General features: G+C 34.0%; 1 protein-coding gene and 1 long non-coding RNA gene across 3 annotated transcripts; both read right to left on the reverse strand.

Moving 5' to 3' along the window:
- Window positions 1-665: 665 nt before the first annotated feature.
- Window positions 666-1,713, reverse strand: LOC126972402 (uncharacterized). Its single transcript, XR_007731131.1, has 2 exons — window positions 1,496-1,713; window positions 666-813 (listed from the first exon to the last, which is right to left on the reverse strand). It is a non-coding gene; the product is annotated as an uncharacterized LOC126972402 (long non-coding RNA).
- Window positions 1,714-12,829: 11,116 nt separating this feature from the next.
- Window positions 12,830-22,266, reverse strand: LOC126972381 (uncharacterized). Of its 2 annotated transcripts, XM_050819080.1 has the most exons (3): window positions 21,905-22,266; window positions 21,657-21,810; window positions 12,830-16,942 (listed from the first exon to the last, which is right to left on the reverse strand). In XM_050819080.1, exons 1-3 carry the CDS (start codon window positions 22,101-22,103, stop codon window positions 14,299-14,301), a joined length of 2,997 nt encoding a protein of 998 aa, XP_050675037.1. In that variant the 5' UTR covers window positions 22,104-22,266; the 3' UTR covers window positions 12,830-14,298. The 2 variants fall into 2 exon arrangements, with proteins under 2 accessions (XP_050675037.1, XP_050675038.1); XM_050819081.1 differs by lacking the exons at window positions 21,657-21,810; window positions 21,905-22,266 and adding an exon at window positions 19,247-19,343.
- Window positions 22,267-22,755: the final 489 nt, after the last annotated feature.

The raw sequence follows: 22,755 nt of genomic DNA on the forward strand, positions 1-22,755 counted from the left end.
TCTTTCAGCATCTGCAGGAAGCTTATTTTATTTATAATTTAGATTGTAATGACCTTTAAAATAAATGGTTTGCTTTTTTACGTTTCTCCATTTTTAAAATATCGGTCTGAAGTAGATGACGAACAAGGTTCGCGCCAAAGAGAATTGAACACTACGTGCTCACGCGTGCGTTACTGCCCGTTCGTAAACACTCGTGTTTTTACTGTGAAGCAGAATTAAAGTACCTACACAAATGTGCAAGCATGATTGTGTGGACATAGCCACGCTGGCGTGGCCACCTACACGTGAGTGACACTCTTGGTGACACTGACCCATAGCACAGGCCTGACTTCTCTTATTTGAAAATCGGGACTGGGAAGGCTTTACATTTAGTATAAGAATTAATTAAAGGAGGGGAATCTATATGAGTCCAATTTGAAGTAGTTTTTTAATAGTCTGAGACAGTGTACAATATCAAGAAGAGGGTGTGCGCTAAGTTCGATTAGTTGTTTTATTTAGAAATCTATCTAGGCACTGACGGCGATGATGAAGAGCTGGGTCTACACACTCAACTTGAAGAGCGTTGACATGAAGTCATAACGGTTCGGGAAAACTGCAACCGGTAGTTGATTCCACAAAGTGGAATTCGAATGCTGTCGTTGTAAAACTATCAATAAAACAATACATTATTAGATATTCACTCTTTATTAAATGATAGCATTAAGACTTATTATCTTGAACATACATACGTCTCCATACTTTAATTTGCGTCAAGAAATATAACACTGGTGAAAGCCAAACGGTGAACATGAATACAACATGGCAAACTTTCTCCTGCAAACAAATGACAATAATATTTAAAGATTAATGAAATATTAACTAGCTACTGTTCCACAGGGCATGTTTTGATTTGCATAGTTCGAGTTGAAAACATCGTGACGCAACTTTTAAGTGCGAGTTGGATATGCTCCAATTTCTCCATAGAAATATATTTCTAGTAGGTTCCCGGTCGTAACGGCTCCAGAGCAACTGTTTATTTTTTTCAAATCAAAGTCTTCTCTAGGCATTCCTACCTCTTTCATTTAGTTTAATTCAATCTTGAATTACGTGCCAATCCAATTATTATTAACTTAATGCTGCATTTTAATCGTCGTGATCTGACGATTGTTGAATTCTAAGACGGAAGATCAAAGGGGAGAGGTTCAGACTAATCTGTTATCCGTCCTGCTGTGTTAGGACGACTGCACCTACACTATACGCAATTGTACGTATCGGCTTATACGTAGGTAGTTTTTTTGTGAATAATTATTATATTACATTATTATTACATACAATTATTACACGCGTACCGCTAGATTAATATTTTTGCGGGCATATTTTTATGTTTATAGTGCTGGGCGCGTGGAAATAATTATTAAGTTAATGTTAAATTAAGCTAAATATTAAATTTAAATATGCAATACTGAGTTGCCCAGTTCTTATATTACTTTAATAGCTCAGAACGGTTGTAACTCACTGCATATGAAACTGGGACCCTGGCTGGTGTTGAAATCACATGGCCAACTTGGGCCCAATTGCGTTTTGGAACACAAAACTTTGGCTGTGCTCTTGTCCGAATCATTAAATTCACCAAGTTTCTGCCTAACATAGTGTTAGTGAACAAGCTTATTTCCTTTTCTCCAGAAAGGTAATTCACAGAATTGTTTTCTCAACTATCTCCTTTTCACGATTAAATAAAATATATGAGACTTGTCAATTCAATGACATTGTCAGCAAGAGTATAACTTTTTAAAAATGGAATTTTTGTTTTAATTTTTTGCATTCATAAAAGGTATGACAGCTTTCATTTTGTAGATTCGTTGAGCCGAGACGAATCGAAACGAAGGTACCTACCTACTAGGCTGCTTTTAAATATCTATCTAAAACATAACCGTGGTCTGAGAGCCTGTGAACCCCAGACCTTCGTTATTTTATAAAAGCTGAAATACAAATGATTTAAGTTTTCTTTAGTGTTAATTCCGCCAATATTTGTTTTTAAAACAATTCGACACGTGTTTCGCCTCTACACGAGGCATCTGGCACGAGTCTCGTCCCAGATTTTGGAGAGACAACACGTCCTGAGGATGCCTCGTGTATAGGCGAAACACGTCTCGAATTGTTTTAAAAACAAATATTGGCGGAATTAACACTAAAGAAAACTTAAATCTTTTGTATAATTATGGATTTCTGCAAAGTAACGCCTAATTCAATAAATTTTCTAAAAGCTGAAAGTTTGTCAGCACATGCTCCCACGTAAGAACGATGGCCCATAAAAGTTTGGTTTACCCGCGTTGCCTTGGCTAATTAAAGTGTGTAAAACACCGAACTAAATTCATCAAATAATAAAGTGTGATTTTCTGGAATTTAAACCTTCAGAAAATTACTAAAAATCGCGTCATTCATTGCCAGAACGTTAAGATCGTGCCTTGCCAGAGACCCTAAAATCTAAATTTTCATGAAATTATAATATAAAACAACATAATAACAGGTTATAAAAAGAACTATCTATATAAAGTACCCGTCACGAGAAGCTATAAATTATATAAACAAACATCTTTTACTAAGTAAACATTTTATGCTGCGAGATAATAATAAATTGACCATATTCAATCGACATGAAATATAGACAGGTTATATGAAAGTAACAACCTATTTAATTTATTTTTAACGACGTAAAGCGCTATCGTTTGTGTTTCTTGGTACCGGAACGCGTCCGTCGCAGGGATCGTCATTCGAGTTTCGAATGCGTACGAGTTTGTTTCATTGCTTTGCATATATCGCGGATCTGGTTGTTATTGTTAATTTTGTTATTGTTTCGTTATCACTTTTTTATTGTTGTTACTTTAATTGTTGCGTTAATTTTATTTGTTATTACGTATAATGGAGCCAGTAGCCAGTACATCTAAGGAAATAAATTTGCCACGAAAAAAACGTCAAAAGGTGCGTAATACAATTTATCTAAAATATATAATAAGTAAAAAGAAAGAGTTGTTTGTTCAAACGCGCTAATCTTTGGAAACTTAAGGCTAATATTAGAAGTAGGTTTTAAATTGTGAAGTAATTGGTTAGGTTAATTGGTATACTTGGAGATATAGCTTGAGCTTCGTGTGACAAGTGACTAAAGGTGATTTTTACAGGTTACACAGACTGTTATATGAGATAGAGCAGAGTATCAGCAGTAGACTATGAGCAAATCAGTGCATTCACCATTATTTAATATAAGAAAACAATTTTATAAATTAATTACAACTTTTTTTATAAGCATGACAACGTAATAACTGCTTTGTAGTCATAGTAACCAAAAGTCACTAATTTCTTCTTCTATGAGTAACCTCTATGATATTCCCCCTCACGATGACCTTCAGGTCTGAGTGACGCCTATCATCTTTAGAAGCTTTAACAATCTTGGTTGTGGTAATGCCTTTGTAAAAAGGTCTGCCTCCATATGCTCTGTGTCCTTGTAACGGATGGTCACTAATTTCTTCTGGACACAATCCCGTATAAAATGTTCCTTTATGCTGATATGTTTCGATCTCTTACCAGTCATTTGATTGTTTGCTAACATCTGTGCAGCCAAATTATCATTATAGATCGTAACAGTTTGTTGAAAAACTCCAATATCTTCCAACAGATATTTCAAGTGTAAAGCTTCCTTCGTTGCTTCTGTCATCGCCATATATTCGGCTTCTGCTGTTGACAAAGCCACTGCTCTTTGTTTCTTTGATGCATAACTGATAAGGCCACCACCATACTTAAAAATATAACCGGTATATGAACGACGGTCAACGGTACATGCCGCCCAGTCAGCGTCAGCCATGCCTGTTAGTGCCATTCCTGATTGTTTATATCTGATAGTTACATTCTTCGTTCCTTTTAAATAACGAATCACCCTTTTTGCAGCTTGCCAATGTGTATTATCAAAATATGTATTATATTGGCTCAAATAACTAACAGCAAACATTATATCTGGTCTTGTGGCTACAGCGAGGTACATTAGAGATCCAATTAACATTTGGTATGGTATATTCTCCATCTCTGTGAGTCCATTACCCTTCTCCAGTTTCAGACCAGTCTCCATGGGCGTTGACACTGGCTTTCATTCAGCCATGTTGAACTTATTTATTAAATTTTAAATACAATTCTCCTGTGACAATGTTATTTCTCCCCCTACATGGGTGAATTGTATGCCCAGGCAATGATGGAGTGAACCCATATCTCGTAACTCAAAAACTTTTTGCAGTTTTGTTTTGACTTCTCGTAACAACATTTCTGATTTATATGCTAGTATTAAGTCATCCACATAAATGTTTGCAAACAGCTTTTCTCCTCTTTTTTCTAATATTTACAAGCAAGGCTCCACTGAAGAATTCTTAAATCCGATTTCCAACAATTTCTCATGTAACTTTAAGAACCATTGTCTTCCTGCTTGTTTCAAACCATATATGGCTTTGTTTAGTTGACATATCCCATTATTTTTATATCTATTTATTTCTAAAAGCATTTCTTTTGCTTTTTTAATCAACTCTTTGTCTTTTCCATGTGTAATTATGTATTTTAAATATTTATCCAGATTTCTATCTATTTCTCCCATTGCATTATATTTATATTTTAAAATCATTTTACTATCAATCAAATTTTTGCCATCGTTCCTGTGTACAATTTTCATAGTATTATTTTTAAGATGAGATTCAATCTCGCTTATTATTGCATCTTCCCATTCATCCTTGTTCTCGTCTATTTCACAGAGGAATGATTGTTCAGCATCCATCTCATAATCTTGATGCCATACTGGTGGTTTTCTCTGTCTTTTATCAGTAGAACTAGTCGGATCTATTTCATCTGTTTCTGTATTTGTGTCAACAAATATTTCATCATTGTTCAATTCCTGGTCAGTTTCATCAATTTCATATTCTTTCAAATCTTTATTATCTTCTACATTTTCTTTTTCAGGAGAAAATATAATTTCTATTTCCTTTTTATTAACTACATCTTGTTTTTGTTCTCCTTTGATCTCGTTTTCATAAAACATTTTGTCCAGTATTTTGACATCTCTGCTAATCATTACCTGGTCTGTTTTTGGGTTGAAAATCCGGTATGCCTTGTGATTTTCCGAATATCCTACAAAAATTCCAGGTGTCGCTCTGGCTTCAAATTTTCCATTTTTCTTTCCATTTTTATGTACAAACGCCTTAGTTCCGAATATGTGAAAATGTCTTACTGACGGAACTCTCTTTACCCATTTTTCAAATGGAGTCGCGTTATCAATACTTGTGCAATGACTATGGTTTGTCAAGTAGTTAGCTGTATTAATAGCTTCAGCCCAAAAAACTTCTTTCATATTGGCGTCTATCAACATACATCTAGCTTTATCAAGCAATATCCTATTCTTTCTTTCTGCTAAGCCATTCTGTTCTGGCGTGTTTGGTGCGGAGTCTCCTTTTGATGCCATTCTCCTTCAAATATTTGTCAAAATTATTGTTAATATATTCTGTCCCATTGTCACTTTGTAAGCATACTATCTTCTTTTTGGTAAATCTTTCAGCCTCATTTTTGAATTCCTTAAATTTAAATAGAGTTTCATCCTTAGTTTTCATTGTATATACTCTTGTATATCTTCAATTATCATCTGTAAATGTGATGAAGTATTTGGAACCCCCTTTCGATGGCTGCCTCATGGGACCACAAATATTAGTTTGCACAATTTCTAATCTTTCATTTGTACGTTGCTCATTTTTAGGTGCATTAAACGGTAGTTTTGTTGCTTTGCCTTTAGCACAGACTTCACAGTCTTTAACTGTGTCACTTTTATTCAATTCTAAGCCTTCCATAATTTTCTTATCAAGTGCTATTCTCATTTGTTCTTCATTTGGATGTGCTAACTTTCTATGCCATTGCTGCATTTTGCTTGCTGCGCAGTAATTAGCTTTCTCTTCTATGTTTTCTTTAAAGTAGTACAAACCGTCTGAATGTCTCTCTGCTTTTAACAGAATATTATTGTTTCGCATCACGATAGCACTTTTTTGTTTAAATAAAACTGTTCCACCTTTGTCTGTTATTTTTCCAACTGACATTACGTACAAGGCTTCAGTTAGTTTCAGATTTGGTATTTTATAGATGTAAAGTTTTGCTGGACCTCGTCCTTCGATTTGTGCAAGACAGTTTTCTGATGCTAACCTTAACGTTTTGTTATCAGCTTTGTCTATATTAATGAATCTTTTCAATTCATGACTCATATGTGACGTACATCCGCTGTCAAGACACCATTTCTTAATTTTTTCTTTATTATCAGACGTATTTAGGCATGTTTCTTCTAAGCAACATAGACTTGCATTATTTTTATTAACTCGGTCCACTTTTGACCAGCATTCATGAGCTTTGTGTCCTTTCTTTTTGCATTTAAAACATTTAACAATAAAGTTTTTATTTTTGCCACGTTGTCTACTATACAGCGCCTCTTGTTCAGAGGTTTGTTCACTTGTACTAGCTATATTTTTTCTTGCCTCAGCTTCTTCAATTATCTTTATTTTCAAGTTGTCTGGATCTGGTAGATCATCCCTGGATTCTATTGCAATTCAAAAATTTTCAAAAGATTGAGGTAAGCTATAAAGCATCATAATACTAAGAAGATCTTTATTAATTGGTATGTCCATATCTGCCAGTTTATCAACGATATCCATAAATTTATTCAAGTGATTGACAATATTATCACCATCTTTCATCTTCTTCAATATCAACTCTTTTAATAGGCTTGCTTTTCTTGCAGGACCTTTGCTATAATATATGCTTTCTAGCGTATCCCAGACATCTTTACTTGTTTGACAATTTTTTAACTTGTTTTAATTCGCCCGGTGATAATATGAGAAATAGCTCGGCTAATGCTACCTCATCTTTTTCCATATAGCCATTTAATGCACCACCTTCTCGCGTTGGTCTCTTAATTTTATTTTAAACATAGCTCAAAAGACCAAGTTTTAATAGTACAGCTTTTGCATGGATCCTCCATCATTTAACATAAGAAAACAATTTTATAAATTGATTACAACTTTTTTTATAAGCATGACAACGTAATAACTGCTTTGTAGTCATAGTAACCAAAAGTCACTAATTTCTTCTTCTATGAGTAAGACCTCTATGATACAGACGAGCTTTACGGCTAATGAGAAAATTATGGTGATCAACGTATATAAGTACGTGAAAGAAAATTGGCCATCGAATGAATATCCCTACAAAACCGAAATAAATAAAAAAACAGCATCGATTTTGGGAATTGGCATAGCATCTGTGTATAATATTTTAAAAGAATATAAATAAGAAGAGGGAATAAAATCACCTATCAAGTCTAAAGACAGGCCTAAATTTTATCAGATAGTAGACGATTTTGATAAATCCGTAATTAGGAAAAAAATTCACAGTTTCTTTTTAAATGGCCAATTACCAAAAATTCCCAAGATTCTTCAGGCAGTCAATGACGATGAAGATTTGCCAAATTTTAGCGAAACAACTCTCAGGCGGCTAATAAAGCATTTAAACTTTAAATATATAAAACGACAGCGAAATAACGCACTTATTGATAGAGATGACATAACAATATGGCGGCGAAAATATTTGAAATCTATTAAAGACTATAGACAACAAAATCGCCAGATATTTTACATGGATGACACATGGGTGAATGCAGGTTAGTGTGTTTTTTTTTATTGCAGTGAAACGGCAGACCACCATACGGTTCGCCTGATTGTAAGCAAATACCGTCACCTTTACCGTGAAGTGATGTGTATGATACTGCAAATCTATTTGCAAAATATAACCCACGCGCCGCCGACCTTGAGGCATTAGTTCTTAAGGGCTATCACAAGTGTGTATTAATAATAATATACTTCAACGCTTTTACTGCGCAAGACGCTAATTAACAAATGTTTAATTGTTTTTACAGGACATACCGTAAATAAAACTTGGGTAGACAAACAAGTTAAAAGTAAGAAGCAGGCTTTCCTAGAAGGACTTAGCATTGGTGCACGTAACCCAACGTCAATAGGTAAACGATTAATAATTACCTATATCGGCAATGAGAACGGTTTTGAAGAGGGCGGTGAAAATATATTTGAATGCAAGAAGACGGGAGATTACCATGAATCAATGGATGCAACACATTTTGAACAATGGTTTGAAAACGTTCTCCCAAAACTTGGAGAAAATGCAGTAGTGGTAATGGACAATGCACCATACCACTCAAGGCCTGGAAAAAAAAATGATATACAAAATTGGCTTGTAAGTAAGGATATTTCTTACGACGACAATGAAATTAAGACTGAATTACTGCTAAAAGTAAAAAATGTTAAAGACAATTTTAAAACATATGTAGTGGACGAGCTCGCAAAAAAATATAAAGTGGAAGTATTGAGACTCCCGCCATATCATTGTGAGCTTAATCCAATTGAGCTAATTTGGGCCAACGTAAAAGGATATGTTGCTCGCAAAAATACAAATTTTAAATTTGACGAGGTAAAACAATTATTACAAGAGGGACTGCAGCAGATTACTTCGGAAAATTGGAAGCGTTGTGTGGAGAATGTTATCGAGGAAGAAGATAATTTTTATTCCAAAATCGATGAGATGATTGATAAAACTGTAGACAGCTTCGTGATACATGTCACTGATTCTGACACAGAAATGGAAACATCTGAATCTGACGAATAATTATTCTTAAATAATATATGTTAATTAATGTTTGTTACTTAATAATTTATGAAATCTTAAACAAATTCATTCTTTTTGTTGGTCCAAATGTTGTGAACTCCTGAACACTTGTTTACAAAATTTATAGCTTCTCATGACGGTTACTTTAACCAGGGCTACTCATCCCAACTTACCTGTCCGAAAGTTGTGGTATAGTATACGGGTATGCGACCCCGGCTCCCTTAGCTATTACTGTCCTAATCCTTGCCCTCCTGGGCGGTAATATCCTACATTTCCCACTTTAACTTACCAATCTTCCTTTTCACACCACCTATCCTTCCCTTTCCCTATTTCTACCCTCTCCGCCAATCCAACGTCTGCCGCGCGGATGGATGAATGGCTAGGGGCAAGCCTAGTCGTTAGTGTGCCACACTGCCCTGGGACCGGGCGACCCAGAATCAGACCAGCCTTACCCTGGCATGCGGAGCTCTGCTGGGGTGGACAAACCTTTCCCTTGCAAGTCGTAACGCAATGGAGAATAATAAAAATAAGTTAATTCACCAAAATGGCGGCGATGTGGTTCGCCACCCATCACGTCTCGTTCCTCGCGGGGGCGAAAAGCGGCCCATGGAGAGCCGCTTTGCTACGTTCAATGTAAGAGGTGGAGTGGATGATAAGGTAGATGAAGTATATCAGATGATGGATGAACGATCCATAGATATTCTGTGCGTGAACGAAACGAAGAGGAAAGGATGTGACACCACGGTTCATGGTCTCTACACGGCATACTGGTCCGGAGTCCCTTAAACCAGCCGAGGCTGTCAGGGAGTTGGTGTGATTCTTTCCGCTCGAATAGTAGAATGTGTGATAGAGCATGAATGTGTTAGCCCAAGACTCCTCTGGATTAAGTTACAAGTCGGACTCACTCGCTTGTTTATCCTTGGGGTCTATGCACCGACGAATCTGTGCGGAGGTGTGTCATTAAAAGCCAAAATAGAGAGAGGAATTTTGGGACACCATGAGAGATTCAAATTCAAATATTTTTATTCAAAATAGGATTTAAAATCACTTATTGAACGTCAAAATCTACCACCCATTCAAAAGAGACTGCCTCAGACCTGAGACGAATGGGCGCAAGAAACTCAGCAGGCTTTTTTTTTAATATAAAATATGGATTACAATGTAATATCGTACAATAAACATTTATAATTGAAGAGCCTGAGGGTGTTCGCTTTATTCCCAGTCCGTGGTGTCATTAAGAAAATCGTTTATGCTATAATAACCTTTCCCACACAAATGTTTTTTAACAATTCTTTTAAATTTCGTAACACATTTGTTTTGTACATTTTCTGGGATCATATTGTAGAAGCATATACATCGCCCAACAAAAGTATTACTTACTCGACCCAACCGAGTAGTAGGCATAACAAGTTTATGTTTGTTCCTCGTGTTAACATTATGAATGTCACAGTTTCTAGAAAATTCCTCAATGTGCTTATGAACATACAAAACCTTATCGAAAATGTATTGAGAAGCAACAGTCAAAATGTTTATTTCTTTAAATTTTTCTCTTAATGATTCTTAAGGACCTAGGTTATAAATCGCGCGAATAGCCCTCTTCTGCAGCACAAAGATAGTATTAATATCGGCCGCACTGCCCCATAACAATATACCATAGGACATAATACTATGAAAATAACTAAAGTATACTAATCTCGCCGTATCAATGTCAGTTAACCATCTAATTTTCTTAACCGCATATGCTGCAGAACTAGCGAGAGGTTTTGAATAAATGCGGAGAAAATGAACGGATCGTGATGTTAGGGTATTTTAATGGGTGGGTTAGAGTAAAGCGTGATGGACACAGACCACTTCCTGGTCATAGCCTGAATGCGTGGCCTTTTTAAACGTTGGCGACACCGACGAGCTGAGCCTACGAGTGTTTTGGACAGAGTAAAGGTGGGAAATCTATAAGAAGAAGAAAGGAAAGACGAGTATGTAGAGAAACTGAAAGAAAGTAAAGGCATAGAAGAGATAGGTGTGATTGAAGTTTTGTGGGAGACATTTAAGAAAGGGGTCGTGAATGTTGCTGTGTAGGTATGCAGGGTAGCTAAAAGAAGGAAAGGAAGAAAGAACTATAATGTGTGGATGGATAAAGAGTTACAAATGGCGGTACAAGAAAAAAAACGTAGTTGGATTGGTCAGCAACAAAAGCTAACCAAAAAGTTCAAAAGGCAACGGATGACATGATAAAGGAAGCAAGAACGAAGTATAAAAGATTGAAATCAGCAGCGAAAGAAGTCATGTCTAGAAAGAAAGAGGAACAAAAGGATGATTTTGATAGGAGGCTCACAGAAGATTTCCAGTCAAACATCAAGTTCTTCTAGAAATCGATCAAAACAGCCAGGGGTAAAACTTCTACCACGGAGCTCAGTATAATCAGGAGTTAAGATGGGAGCATCATAAGAGGAGAAGAAAGTGTGCTAAAGACATGGAAAGGGTATTTTGAAAGTTTATTTGAAAGTTTAGAGGAAGTGCATGAACAACATCCGGCACCTTCTATTTAAACTAATATAAATGTTTATGAAAGTGAGATAAGCATGGACGAAATAGTGAAAGCATTGAAAAATATGAGATTAGGTAAGGCTGCAGGGTATGATAGGATTACCGTCGAGATGCTGGACAGGGCATAGTGGCTAGCCAGCTGTACCGCCTTTTCAATTTGTGCTGGCGAAATGGGCAAGAACCAGGTGACTGCTGCAAAGCTGTAATCGTGCCATTGTATAAGGGAAAAGGGTCACGGCAGGACTGCAGAAATTACCGCGGTATAATAACGCGGCTTCTCAGCGTCGTCGGTAAATTGTATGCGAAAGTGTTGATTGAAAGAGTTGTGAATGAAACAGACGAAAAAGTATGGGATGCACAAGCGGGATTTAGAAAGGGAATGGGATGTACAGATCAGGTCTTTTCCTTGCGGTGCATAGCCGAAAAGTTTTTGGCTAAAAACAAGAAGGTCTATTGCGCGTTCGTGGATCTATAAAAGGCCTATGATAGAGTGGTGATGAACGAATTGTGGTCAGCATTGTCCGCGAACGGTGAGAGCAATGTTCTCATACGTGCATTGCAATCCCTTTATAGAGATTCTAGTGCTCGTGTAAGGATATACGGGGCATAGACTGAATAGTTTAATATCGAAAAAGGTGTTAGACAGGGATGTGTAGCGTCACCGTGGCTGTTTAATCTGTTCACGAACAATTGCTAACAGATTTAAAAGAGAATGAAAGTGGGTTGAGAATGAATGAGTTACTCGTCAAATGTTTTCTCTATGCCTGTCTATCTTCGGCCGAGGAGATGGTAACTGCTATGAATGGAGCTTTCGGCAGAAAAGGAATGTGATGGTGTTTGAAAGAGATGAGGTAGTGACAGACTGCAATATCGTGATTGGAGATGAAAAAATTGAACAGGTGAATGAGTTTGTGTATCTGAGTTCTAAATTTTCAAGAGATGGAAAGTATGAGAGTGATATTCAAAGGAGAGTGTATGCAGGAAACATGGTGAATGGAGCTTTGCACTCCTTTATGAACAGGCAGAAGGTGTCTAATAAGGCTCGTTTGGCTGTGCATGAGGGGGTGTTAGTTCCAACACTCAGGTACGGAAGTGAAAGTTGGTTATGGCAGTAGAAACATGAAAGCAGAATAAATGCAGTTGAGATAAGAGCGTTGAGAAGTATGATAGGAGTTAAACTTAGTGACAGGATAAGAAATAGTGAGATAAGGAAACATTGTGGTCTGAAAGATGTGACAAAAATTGAAAAAGGTGTGCTGAGATGGTTTGGACTTGTCGAGAGAATGAATGAAGAACGATTGATGAAGAAAGTGTATAAGGCCAGTGTGAATGAAAGTGTTGGAAGGGGTAGACCTAGGCGGACGTTTCAAGATCAAATCAGGGATGTCTTGAAAAAAGGCCAGGTCAAGAGTACCCTAAACTGAAGAGCATGTATGAAAGGATTAATTAAAGTGGACCAAGCGAAACAAGTATGTAAGGATCGTAGCAAGTGGAAAGAAGTGGTCTCAGCCTACCCCTGGCAAAGAGGCATGATTTTATGTATGTATGTATAAAAAAAAAACAAATAAAATAATACTTACTCAAAAATTTAATTGAAATAAAAAAATTTACTAGATTGTTAGAAAGTATAGAAAAGTAAATTGATGACATGACAGATTATTACTATAGCGTACCTTTAACAGACATAATAATATATTTTTTTCAGGGTATAAACTTGACTTTTCAATGCAAATATAATTGGGTGACTTCTGTTTCAAGTTCTTTGATTCATTGATAGCTGATACAATTAACATATCTGTTAACTATATCTGTATATTTTTCATATAAGTAATTGGGTGCTATAATTTTTGAAGTGAAAACTTCTTAGATGGGTCTTTGAATATTAACGCTATTCTAAGGGATGAGCATAAAATGTTAAACTTGTGTCAGGACTGTACTGACATTTTGCAATCTATCAAAAAAACTTGCTTCGTCAATATTTTTAAGAATATTTAAAAAAAAGTATTCTTGTTGTAAATTATAACAAGGATAAAATTATCGTAATGTTTAATCAATTTAGGGCCGATTTTTCAATCCTCAGATAAATCACCAGATAACTATCGAGAGAATAAAATCAACTTACTGTTTATCTAACGATTAAAAGTTTTGAATTTTTCAATCGCTTTTTATCCAAAGAATAGTTGTCTGTGGTATTGTCGAAGCAACTTCACACTTCACACAAGCGAGATGGACATATATATTATTTAACGCATAAGACAGAGAAAGGTCAAAGGATGCGTGTTTGACATAAGACATTTATCACAACAATTAATAACAACAAACCTCTAATTCACTCGTTTATTTGTTCAGTTTATTTCAATTTAAAATTGTTTTCGTGGCCTTTACTTCTTGAGGAAATGGATTTCTTCTTCAATCGCGAAGTCGTCAATTGTCTCAAAAATATCCATTATACTATAATTTCTACTATATTACATAGTTATAACATAAATTACGTGTGTAGTCGTCAAAAGATGATAGTTATTAGAACATAGTATTAAGATTAGATAATACACTTATTTGTTATCTACACATATAGCCTAAAAAACTTAAAAACACGTCCTAATTATCCCACCGATAGCTCTTAACCGGCTCCCAAAGGGGCCGATAAATATAATCACCCGATATAGTATAAATTCGTTCGATAACTTCTATCTGCCTGTTGAAAAATTCGGAATTGCGCTATCCGTCGAATTTCTCTTATCTAGTTGTTTAACTGAGGATTGAAAAATCGGCCCTAAGACAAATAAATAAAATATTAAAACTAGAAACAAAAATTATTTCATTGAGTACCTAATATGGGATTAAACTTTAAATACGATTTCCTTAAAATGTTATATTTGTGGCTGTTACGTTTTTCAGGTTTTTTCCAATTATAAGATTTATTCCAACAAATACATACATACATTCTTTAAAAAGCAATAATTTCATCAAAACGGCACCATTTATGATGTCAAAGCTAAATCAAATGTCAAACCTCATATTTTATAGTGTCTATTGATTTTAACTTGCGAATTTAACTAGTCTTGACTCCAAGTATTGCAATAATTTATAAAGTCTAAACGGACTAGTATCTGCAATAACAGCACATTCACGTAATATGAATACAAAACTTTTTGGAAAAAACTCATCTAGCTCTATATTAAACTCTTCATGTTGTTCACGTGATTTTATAAAAAAACTATTTATATCATAATGTCGGAACCAATATTTAAATTCCTTTATATGTGACATATTTTCCCCTTTCTTTAATTTTCTACTGCGTACTTTACTAACTGGTTTTGATTCTATTTTATTCAACTTTTTGTTTCTTTCTAAATGTTTTTCAAGTATACATTCCAATTCCTTATCCATATGAAATAGTTTTGTCAGTGTAACATCTTCTGTCTTTTCCGCATTGAAATCAAGATATAGTTGACTAACATCATGCTTTTCTTTGTCAAATTTTGGATCTGGTTTCACTATTTCATCGTCACTCTCATCATCAGATGTTAACAGTGCAGTCTTATCATTTTTAAAAATTTGGTCATCTTCGTTTTTCGCTTCATTATCTTTATTTATAACTTCATCTTCTTTTTGTACATCAACTGATGAATTATTCTCTTCAACTACATCATTTTGAACAACATTCGAATTAAACGAATTACTAGCAGAACTGTGTGCTCGTGAACTGTTAGAAGTATGGTGAGCATTGTCGAAAGGATTAATATTGGGATCAAATAACTTGTGGTAGTATATGGACAATAGGCCAGCTACAGTTTCATTAACTGTATCATTTAGTCGTTTTCTTTGTCTTTTGAGCCCAGAAGGACAATTAACTGGATCAGGATTTTTTCGTTTTTTCTCTCTACTGCCATTGCTGCTTTCACGTGGTAATGAAATTTTGTACTTTCTACACACAACATCTAGTAATTCTTTTATAATTGTATTTCGATCAAATATATTATTGTAATCATTAATATTACACACAGTATCACAACTCATATTTTCAGGGACAACATTTTCGGAAACAATTGGTGAAGTTGTAGTCTCATGTGTATTTGTCATATTTAATGTAATATCTTTTAAATGATCCTTCGAATCATCTTCATATATAACTGCATTTGAATAATCAACAAATGATATTTGTTTTTCATATTGATTTTTTTCTAATAATTCTTTATTGTTTTCTGCTTCCGGTAATAAAGTTTGAGAAATACTATCTGTATCTGTACTACTTTTAGAATCAGATGTAGTAATATTACTTTCATTTATATTAATTAGACTCTTTGAATGATCTTCATCTTCAGATTCGCCACTGTTTATAATTTGCTCATTGGCAATTTTAACATGTCGCAATGTAGGTGGTTTTGTATCTAACCAATTTTCATTTTCGCAAAATCTTACAAACACCATAGCCCCATCTTCTCCGCGTTTAACAGAGAAATTCCCAACTATCGTTTTGTTTATAAATTTATTATTACCAGTAACACCAGTAATTAAACTTTTTGTATCATCATAATCCAATAGTTTAGATTTATTCGTCACATATTCAAGCGAGTACTGACTAAAATCTTCTGAGAGCAATAGTTTTAAATCAGGATCTTGAAGAAACTCCACAATAACTTCTGAATAAGCTGACATAGGTGTTAGTGATACTCTATATTCTGATTTCGGTATGACAAAAGGATTATTATCAACAGGAATTTTATCTAAGATATCCTTGGTTAATTCATATCTCAAATTTGTAATACTTTCATCGTTGTCAAACAAATGTTCTAAGAACACACTTTCGCCGACTGCACTATTGAGATGTTTCGCCAAAGTAAAGTTATGCTTACATAAAATAGTTCTCCTAAATTTAAGATACATACACCATTCCGTAAAGCAATACCACCTGTTTGATGATTCTGAATAGCCTCCAATTTTATAAGATTTTGGGTGATCATGCATATCATTTACTTTGTCTGCCAGTTTTGAGAGTCGAATTTCATAATCTGAGTCTAAGCCAAAGCACATTTTAAGTGCAACCAAAACATAAGCCATACATATAGATTCATAGTCTGGGATGAGAACCAGCATCTTTTTCTTCATACTAACATTAACAAAATCGAACGGAAACTGATACATAAGTGAAAAAACTAATTCACTGAAATCATTTGTCAAACATAACTCCTTTGTAAAGTTACATGCTATCTTTCTTAAATCTGGTACTCTGGGTAATCCTAAATCTAATCTTAAAAATAGAGAAAAGGCTGTAGTTCTAATTTTATATGAACTGTAATTTATACACATCGAATGTATAAAAGATTTCCAACGCGGAATTTTCTTGACATCAAAATCCATTGGGAGAAATTTTCTGCATTTCAATAAGCTGAGATGGCCTTCTCTAATAAAACGTTGCAAATGCGAAAGTTGGAATTCACTTTCATCAATGTTCAATGCTACATATAACAAAGCAATTATCAACCCCTTGGTTATCCTCTCCAATGGTACTTTGAGAGTAGTTGTTCGATCATTTTCATCATCACCACCATCACTAGATTCCTCGCCGCTAGAGTCTTCTTTCGATGAACAGTTCTCAGTAAAGGTTTCATTATTTTCTTGTTTTTCTGTATCATATTTAGATTTTTCATCATCATGCCCTATTGTAAACTCATTTTCTGACCTGAAAACATGAATAATTAATTTATCTAGTAAAGAAAGAAAATGTATATTAGATATTTGATAGGTTTTTTTGTTAAACTTTAAAATAAATTCTTATTATTATTTCGATATTAAGTTTGGATGTGTAAGGGATTTCTAGAGTAATTAAATAATAAGAAAAGGTTACAGTTTCTTATTAATCTGATTTTAATCAGTAGAATGACATAACAATAGGATCTTATTCGAGAAAGATCACAAAATAGAATATAGAGATGGGTAAATGCTTTACTGCCACGTTGAACACTGCAATGATGATATTAGTATCTTCGAAAAAAGTAAGTACAGCCAACTAATACCTTCACCCCCCCCCCTCCCGTTTACTGGTCTACCTAATTAGTCTGGCGTTACAAGAGTGCTGCAGAAAGCTAAGTATAGCTAGCAACTGCTACAACCATCATCTCTTTGGAAATTCATAAAGGAATATGACAGACCCCTGTCTGCAAGACCTCCACTAGACCAGGATTTGGCAAGAATACCACAGGAATAGGCTGAAGCCTGCACTATAAACACTGTCTAAAATCTTCCGCCCAAAAGCAGTGACAGAGGAGGAATCTGACAAAGAAATAGACCAAATATTAAATCGAGATTACCAAATATCTTCTCCTCATGTATCATTGATACAGATAGTTAGGACAATCTGGTGAAGGATTCTGCAGCCTATTCGGTTAAAAGTATTAGTCATTAGACAGTTAACTGACATGCATACTGCGCAACTAGTTCGCTTTAGTTATTTTCATAGTATTTATGTATTATAGTAAATTGTTGGGGCATAGTGTAGCCATTATCAATCAAAGCAGAAGAGGGCTACTCGCGCTATTTATAAGCTAGGTCTAGAGAATCATTAAGAGAAAAATAAACTTAACGAAATAAGTATTTTCGTTGCATATCAATTTATATTCCTGATTACGTTATGTATGTACGTAAGCACATTGGCGAATTTGCTAGAAATTGTGATAATCACAATGTTAACATTACAAACAAACATAAACTTGTTATGCCTACAACTCGGTTAAGTCGCGTTAAAAAGTCTTTAATTGGGCTATGTATATGCTTTTAACACGTCATGATCCCTAAAAATGAACGAAACAAGTGTGTTACGAAATTCAAAATAATTGTTGGAAAACGATTGTGTGGGAAATGTAACTATAACATAAATGACTTTCATAATGATATCACAGATTGGGAATGGAGCGACCGCCCTCAGGCTTTTATTAATAAATTTTATTCTATGATATTACATTGTAACAATATTTTAATAATATAATAATTAATTATTAATTAATTATAATTTTAAGCCCGCTATGTTTCTGGCGTCCATTCTTCTCGGATCTGACACATAATTTCTCTCATGACTGGTAGTTATTGAACTAAGTGATCTTAATTCCAATCCAATATGTGATTTTAAATCTTTATTGAATAAAAATATTTGAAATAGATTTTTATTGAAGCTCAAAAGCACAAAAAGGCTCTGTGCTTTGACCTTTTAACAAAATAAATACTGTTGCACCTTCCAAAATGAGCAATAATTTTTTAACTAACAACTGTACAGTAGATACTATAATGGAAGGTTTAATAATTATAATGATACCTAAAGCAGGATAAGTATCTCATGAAATTACATCATACTTATTTCGTCGAAAAGGTATTTGAAAGATTACTGCCTATCCCAGATGCAAATAATTTTATACCACTGCACTAGTTTGTTAGGGTGCGTCCATAAATTACGTGAGATGTTTAAGGGGTGTAGGGTGTCGAGTCAAATCTCATCTAATCTTATGTTGGAGAGAGGGGGGTCTCGGCAAATATCACACAATATTTTTTCTGATTGAAACAAAAAAAAATAATCTTTTGGTCCATTTAAGCCAGATTGTACATGCTTAAGATTTAATCTTAAGCGTAATCATAATACGATAAGATCTTTCACTAATTAGTTCCAAAGAAAATAATTTGGTTTATACTTCGATGTTATACAACTTTACAGTAACAATACAACGCGTTTATGAAAGAAACCTACATCGCATGGGGGATAGGAAAGGGAGTCGAATAAAATCTCACAACATCTCACCAGGGGGGGAGGGAGGGACAGAAAATTCAAAAATACACCTTACATAATTTATGGACGCCCCCTTACACAACACCACTCCGCAAACAAAACATCTAATTGCGGAAAAATAACCTCTTTACCATACCAACATCCGCAACAGATCAGGTACATATACAGTGTAATACAGAATAATACAACATTGGAAAATAAAGAATAGTCTACCTCGGCATTCTTAGATATTGAACAGGTGTTTGACCGAATCTGGCACCAAGATCTCCTTTGCAAGATCACAACCAGCCTTACACACAGCTATCAATTGTTTCTTACAGGTATGGGACCTACCTGTTAAAAACATAATTAAATTGAAGAGTTCCACAAGGTTCAGCATTGCGAGATTGTTCTACACATATTACACAGCAGACATACCCAAAAAAACAGATGGTATCACTTATTCAACATTTGCCAATAACATTGCTATATGGGCAACAACAAAAATGCAATCACAAATCTTTTAGGATCACAGATAGTCATATCATGACTGAAAATATGAATATGAATATGTAAACTGATGGGTATTCACCCTGTGAAAGGACAACTGCCTGCCTCTCCAGGTAGATAACATAACCTTACCACACTAAGACAGTGTTATATACTTGGGGGTACTTCTTGAAAGTCACTAAAACATCAAAGTATTTGATATATTACCATTACAGACAGTAATAAGTTTAAGTGGGCCACTGTCCTTGGGTAAGCCAATCTCCTAACTTAAGCTCAGACCATGTTTATAAATAATAATATTAATTACATAAGCTGTGTAAATATTAAACGTGAAGTAAAGTTATTCAAAATTTAAATGTTTTTGTCTTTACCTTTTGTCACTACCAAATTACATGACAGGGAGAAGTAATTTTTGTACTTGTAACTTTAAATTGCACAATTTGTACTGATATGTAAACCCAGAAAATCTCTATAGGTAGTAAGCCTAATTTCAATTACTGATAAAATACTAGAAATATATTATTTAAGAAAAGCTGAAAATGTGCTTTCCACACGTCCTAAAAAATTTGGACCAATAGCAAAATTTCATAATCAGTATTGTTTTATATGTTTCTAGAGATAGGAGAAACCTTTGATGGGGAATGATGATACCAAATTACTCTTATTTACCAAAAAAAGTTGCTATATTTCATTTTCAAAATGAATCCTTAGTAAATACCAAAACAGATATGCAAAATGAAGTTGGATGAACAGTACCTCAAATTATATGTCAAAATCTTAGCTTAATACTGTGGGTACACTGATAGTCTTGAAATTAATTGATCAACAATACCAATTAGATTACAGGTTGGTGCAAAAAAATGGTAAATAGCAGTTGAGATATTGTGAGCTCTTGTTTTAATATTGTTGAACCATGACTGACATGTAGAAAGTATCAGTCCTTTAAATATGGTATTACACTTTTAGGATACAAAAATAGTTGGTAATGTTATTATTAGTAAATAATAATAATATTTTTATCACTATATTGTAAATGTGGACTAGAATATAGTCAATAAATTAACATATTATAATAATTTTGTATTAATTTCCATTTCAGAATTATGTTAAGGTACAGTTAGTACTTATAATATGTTTGTTATGTTGATGTTGACACTTTTAATTGTAACTTTTGCATGGAATCTTATATACATCGAAAAGTACAAATACACTCAATAACCACCAATCTATACTAATATTATAAAGCTGCAGTGTTTGTTTGTTTGAACGCGCTAATCTCTGGTACTACTGGTCCGATTTGAATGATTCTTTCAGTGTTGGGTAGTCCATTTATCGAGGAAGGCTATGGGCTATGTTTTTTTTTTCAAAATTAGGGATCCGTAATAAAATTGCTATTTTGTAACACAAGGTGTAAAATCGAAAACCTATTTTTGCGTGAGCTGCAAATACTATTGACAATAGAACAAAATGATGTACAGGCTATAATATAGGCAATATTTTATTACTTATAAAACTTTCGCGTGAATTATACTTTATATGGCAAAACAACATTTGCCGGGTCAGCTAGTCTATAATAAAAATAGTGATAATAACTTATGCATGTCCAACCTGACATGTCACTCAAGGGCTAAATGGTTCCTAACACAACATTACAATCAATAGAAGTAAATGTAGTTTAATTACTAGAAAACAAGTATGAATGAAATAATTCTAGAATACATCAGATACATAAAATTATAAAATATAACTATGGGATTATGAAGGAATCAAACATAATAATAAATTAATTTATTTTTGTATAGTTATAAATTTTATAAATCTCTTTTTTAAAGTAGTAATGTATTTAAGTCATTTAATATCATCATTTTTGTTTAACTCATCATTTCATTAATTTTAATTTTTCAACTTTGTTACTCATTTCGCACTATTGTAAATGTTGTTTACACCTATAAAGACATGTCATATTGTACTATCCCTTGTGTACTTGCTAAAATTTTAATTTTATAATGATGTGTTGTTGGTGTAACTATCTAAATAAATAAATGTATAAATAAATAAACAGTACCAACATAAACAATAAATACAACAAGTGTACCATCACAAGATTTAAGAAACTTGGATTGTGTATACATACTCAGATTGTTTTAGTTGAAATTTCTTTATATATCTGATCCAAATCCACAGTAGTTTGATTTTAACACTTGGCTTGGCACCAATACCCACAAGTTCATCTGCTAAGCCTGCCATTACAAAGTTGTACCCATGCCATTTATTCCATTCACTGCCCACTAGAAGATGAAGCGAACAGATATATTATGGGTCTATCATATAAATAGATTTGTATTATAAAGATAAATATGTTCTTAAATATTAAATACATACAGTCGACACTTTCCTTTTCATTAGTAACTATTTTTCTAACAGTACTTAAGCCCGTGATAGTTCCATCGGCTTGCGTAAGATGTTCAACCACTCTTTCCTGCACGTTTTTATCCTGTGTACCACATTCAATACAATAATAAAATCCATCTAGCAGCTTCAAATCGGTACAACCACAAACATTGCAAGGATTTGTCTTCATTTTACTTCGAGAGTAGCATTAAAGGATCATTTATTTAATAAATGATTATGTCCCTAAACGGCTTTAAGGTTTTCAAACCTTTCTTTTAAAAGAAAATAAAAATATCTTTAAATACCGAGTACAGAATAGGTTTAGGTGTTTAGTGTATACAGGTTGATACAGGTTAAAATATTAAGGAAACATGCGCGAAACTTTAATTTTTTTTTTTATCAGCAAAAATTTATAGCTTGAGAATCTGAAATGCTGGCCGCCTGTTTTTTTTATTACCATTTGAATAATTTGACCACTCATTTATATTAAAATAAATATTGTTTATAAGTTTGTGAATTCTATAGTCTACACCATTTTCTCGAAATTAATGGTATCAAATCATAGGATAAAATTATATTATATACAGCTGGCTGTCCAGTGCTATCTCGTATAATACTCGTTAGGCCTATCGCAGATGACACATTTTTTGTGCTATCGAGTCTGTCTGACTTTTTTTTGGTATGATTGATCACGGATTATGTAATATCCATTGAGAGACGTTATATTGTATGGAATAAAGTACATATGCCCTGTGCGAGTATTTCTATAATTATTTAATTTCGTTAACAGTACCTTCAACGTGAAAGTAAAGTAAACGCAATTTTGTATGTAGTTATTAGAG

This window comes from Leptidea sinapis, chromosome 26 (genome assembly GCF_905404315.1).
Source record: "Leptidea sinapis chromosome 26, ilLepSina1.1, whole genome shotgun sequence".
In the NCBI taxonomy this organism is placed as follows: domain Eukaryota; kingdom Metazoa; phylum Arthropoda; class Insecta; order Lepidoptera; family Pieridae; genus Leptidea; species Leptidea sinapis.

Bases quoted from the DNA above. Each gene is read 5' to 3' on its own strand.
- LOC126972381 (XM_050819080.1), bottom strand. From the start codon at position 22,103: ATGAAGACAAATCCTTGCAATGTTTGTGGTTGTACCGATTTGAAGCTG. The intron at 21,811-21,904 runs GTATGTATTTAA...TTCATCTTCTAG, and splicing joins TGAAAAGGAAAGTGTCGACT to TGGGCAGTGAATGGAATAAA. The intron at 16,943-21,656 runs GTATGTATACAC...TCATGTTTTCAG, and splicing joins TTTCAACTAAAACAATCTGA to GTCAGAAAATGAGTTTACAA.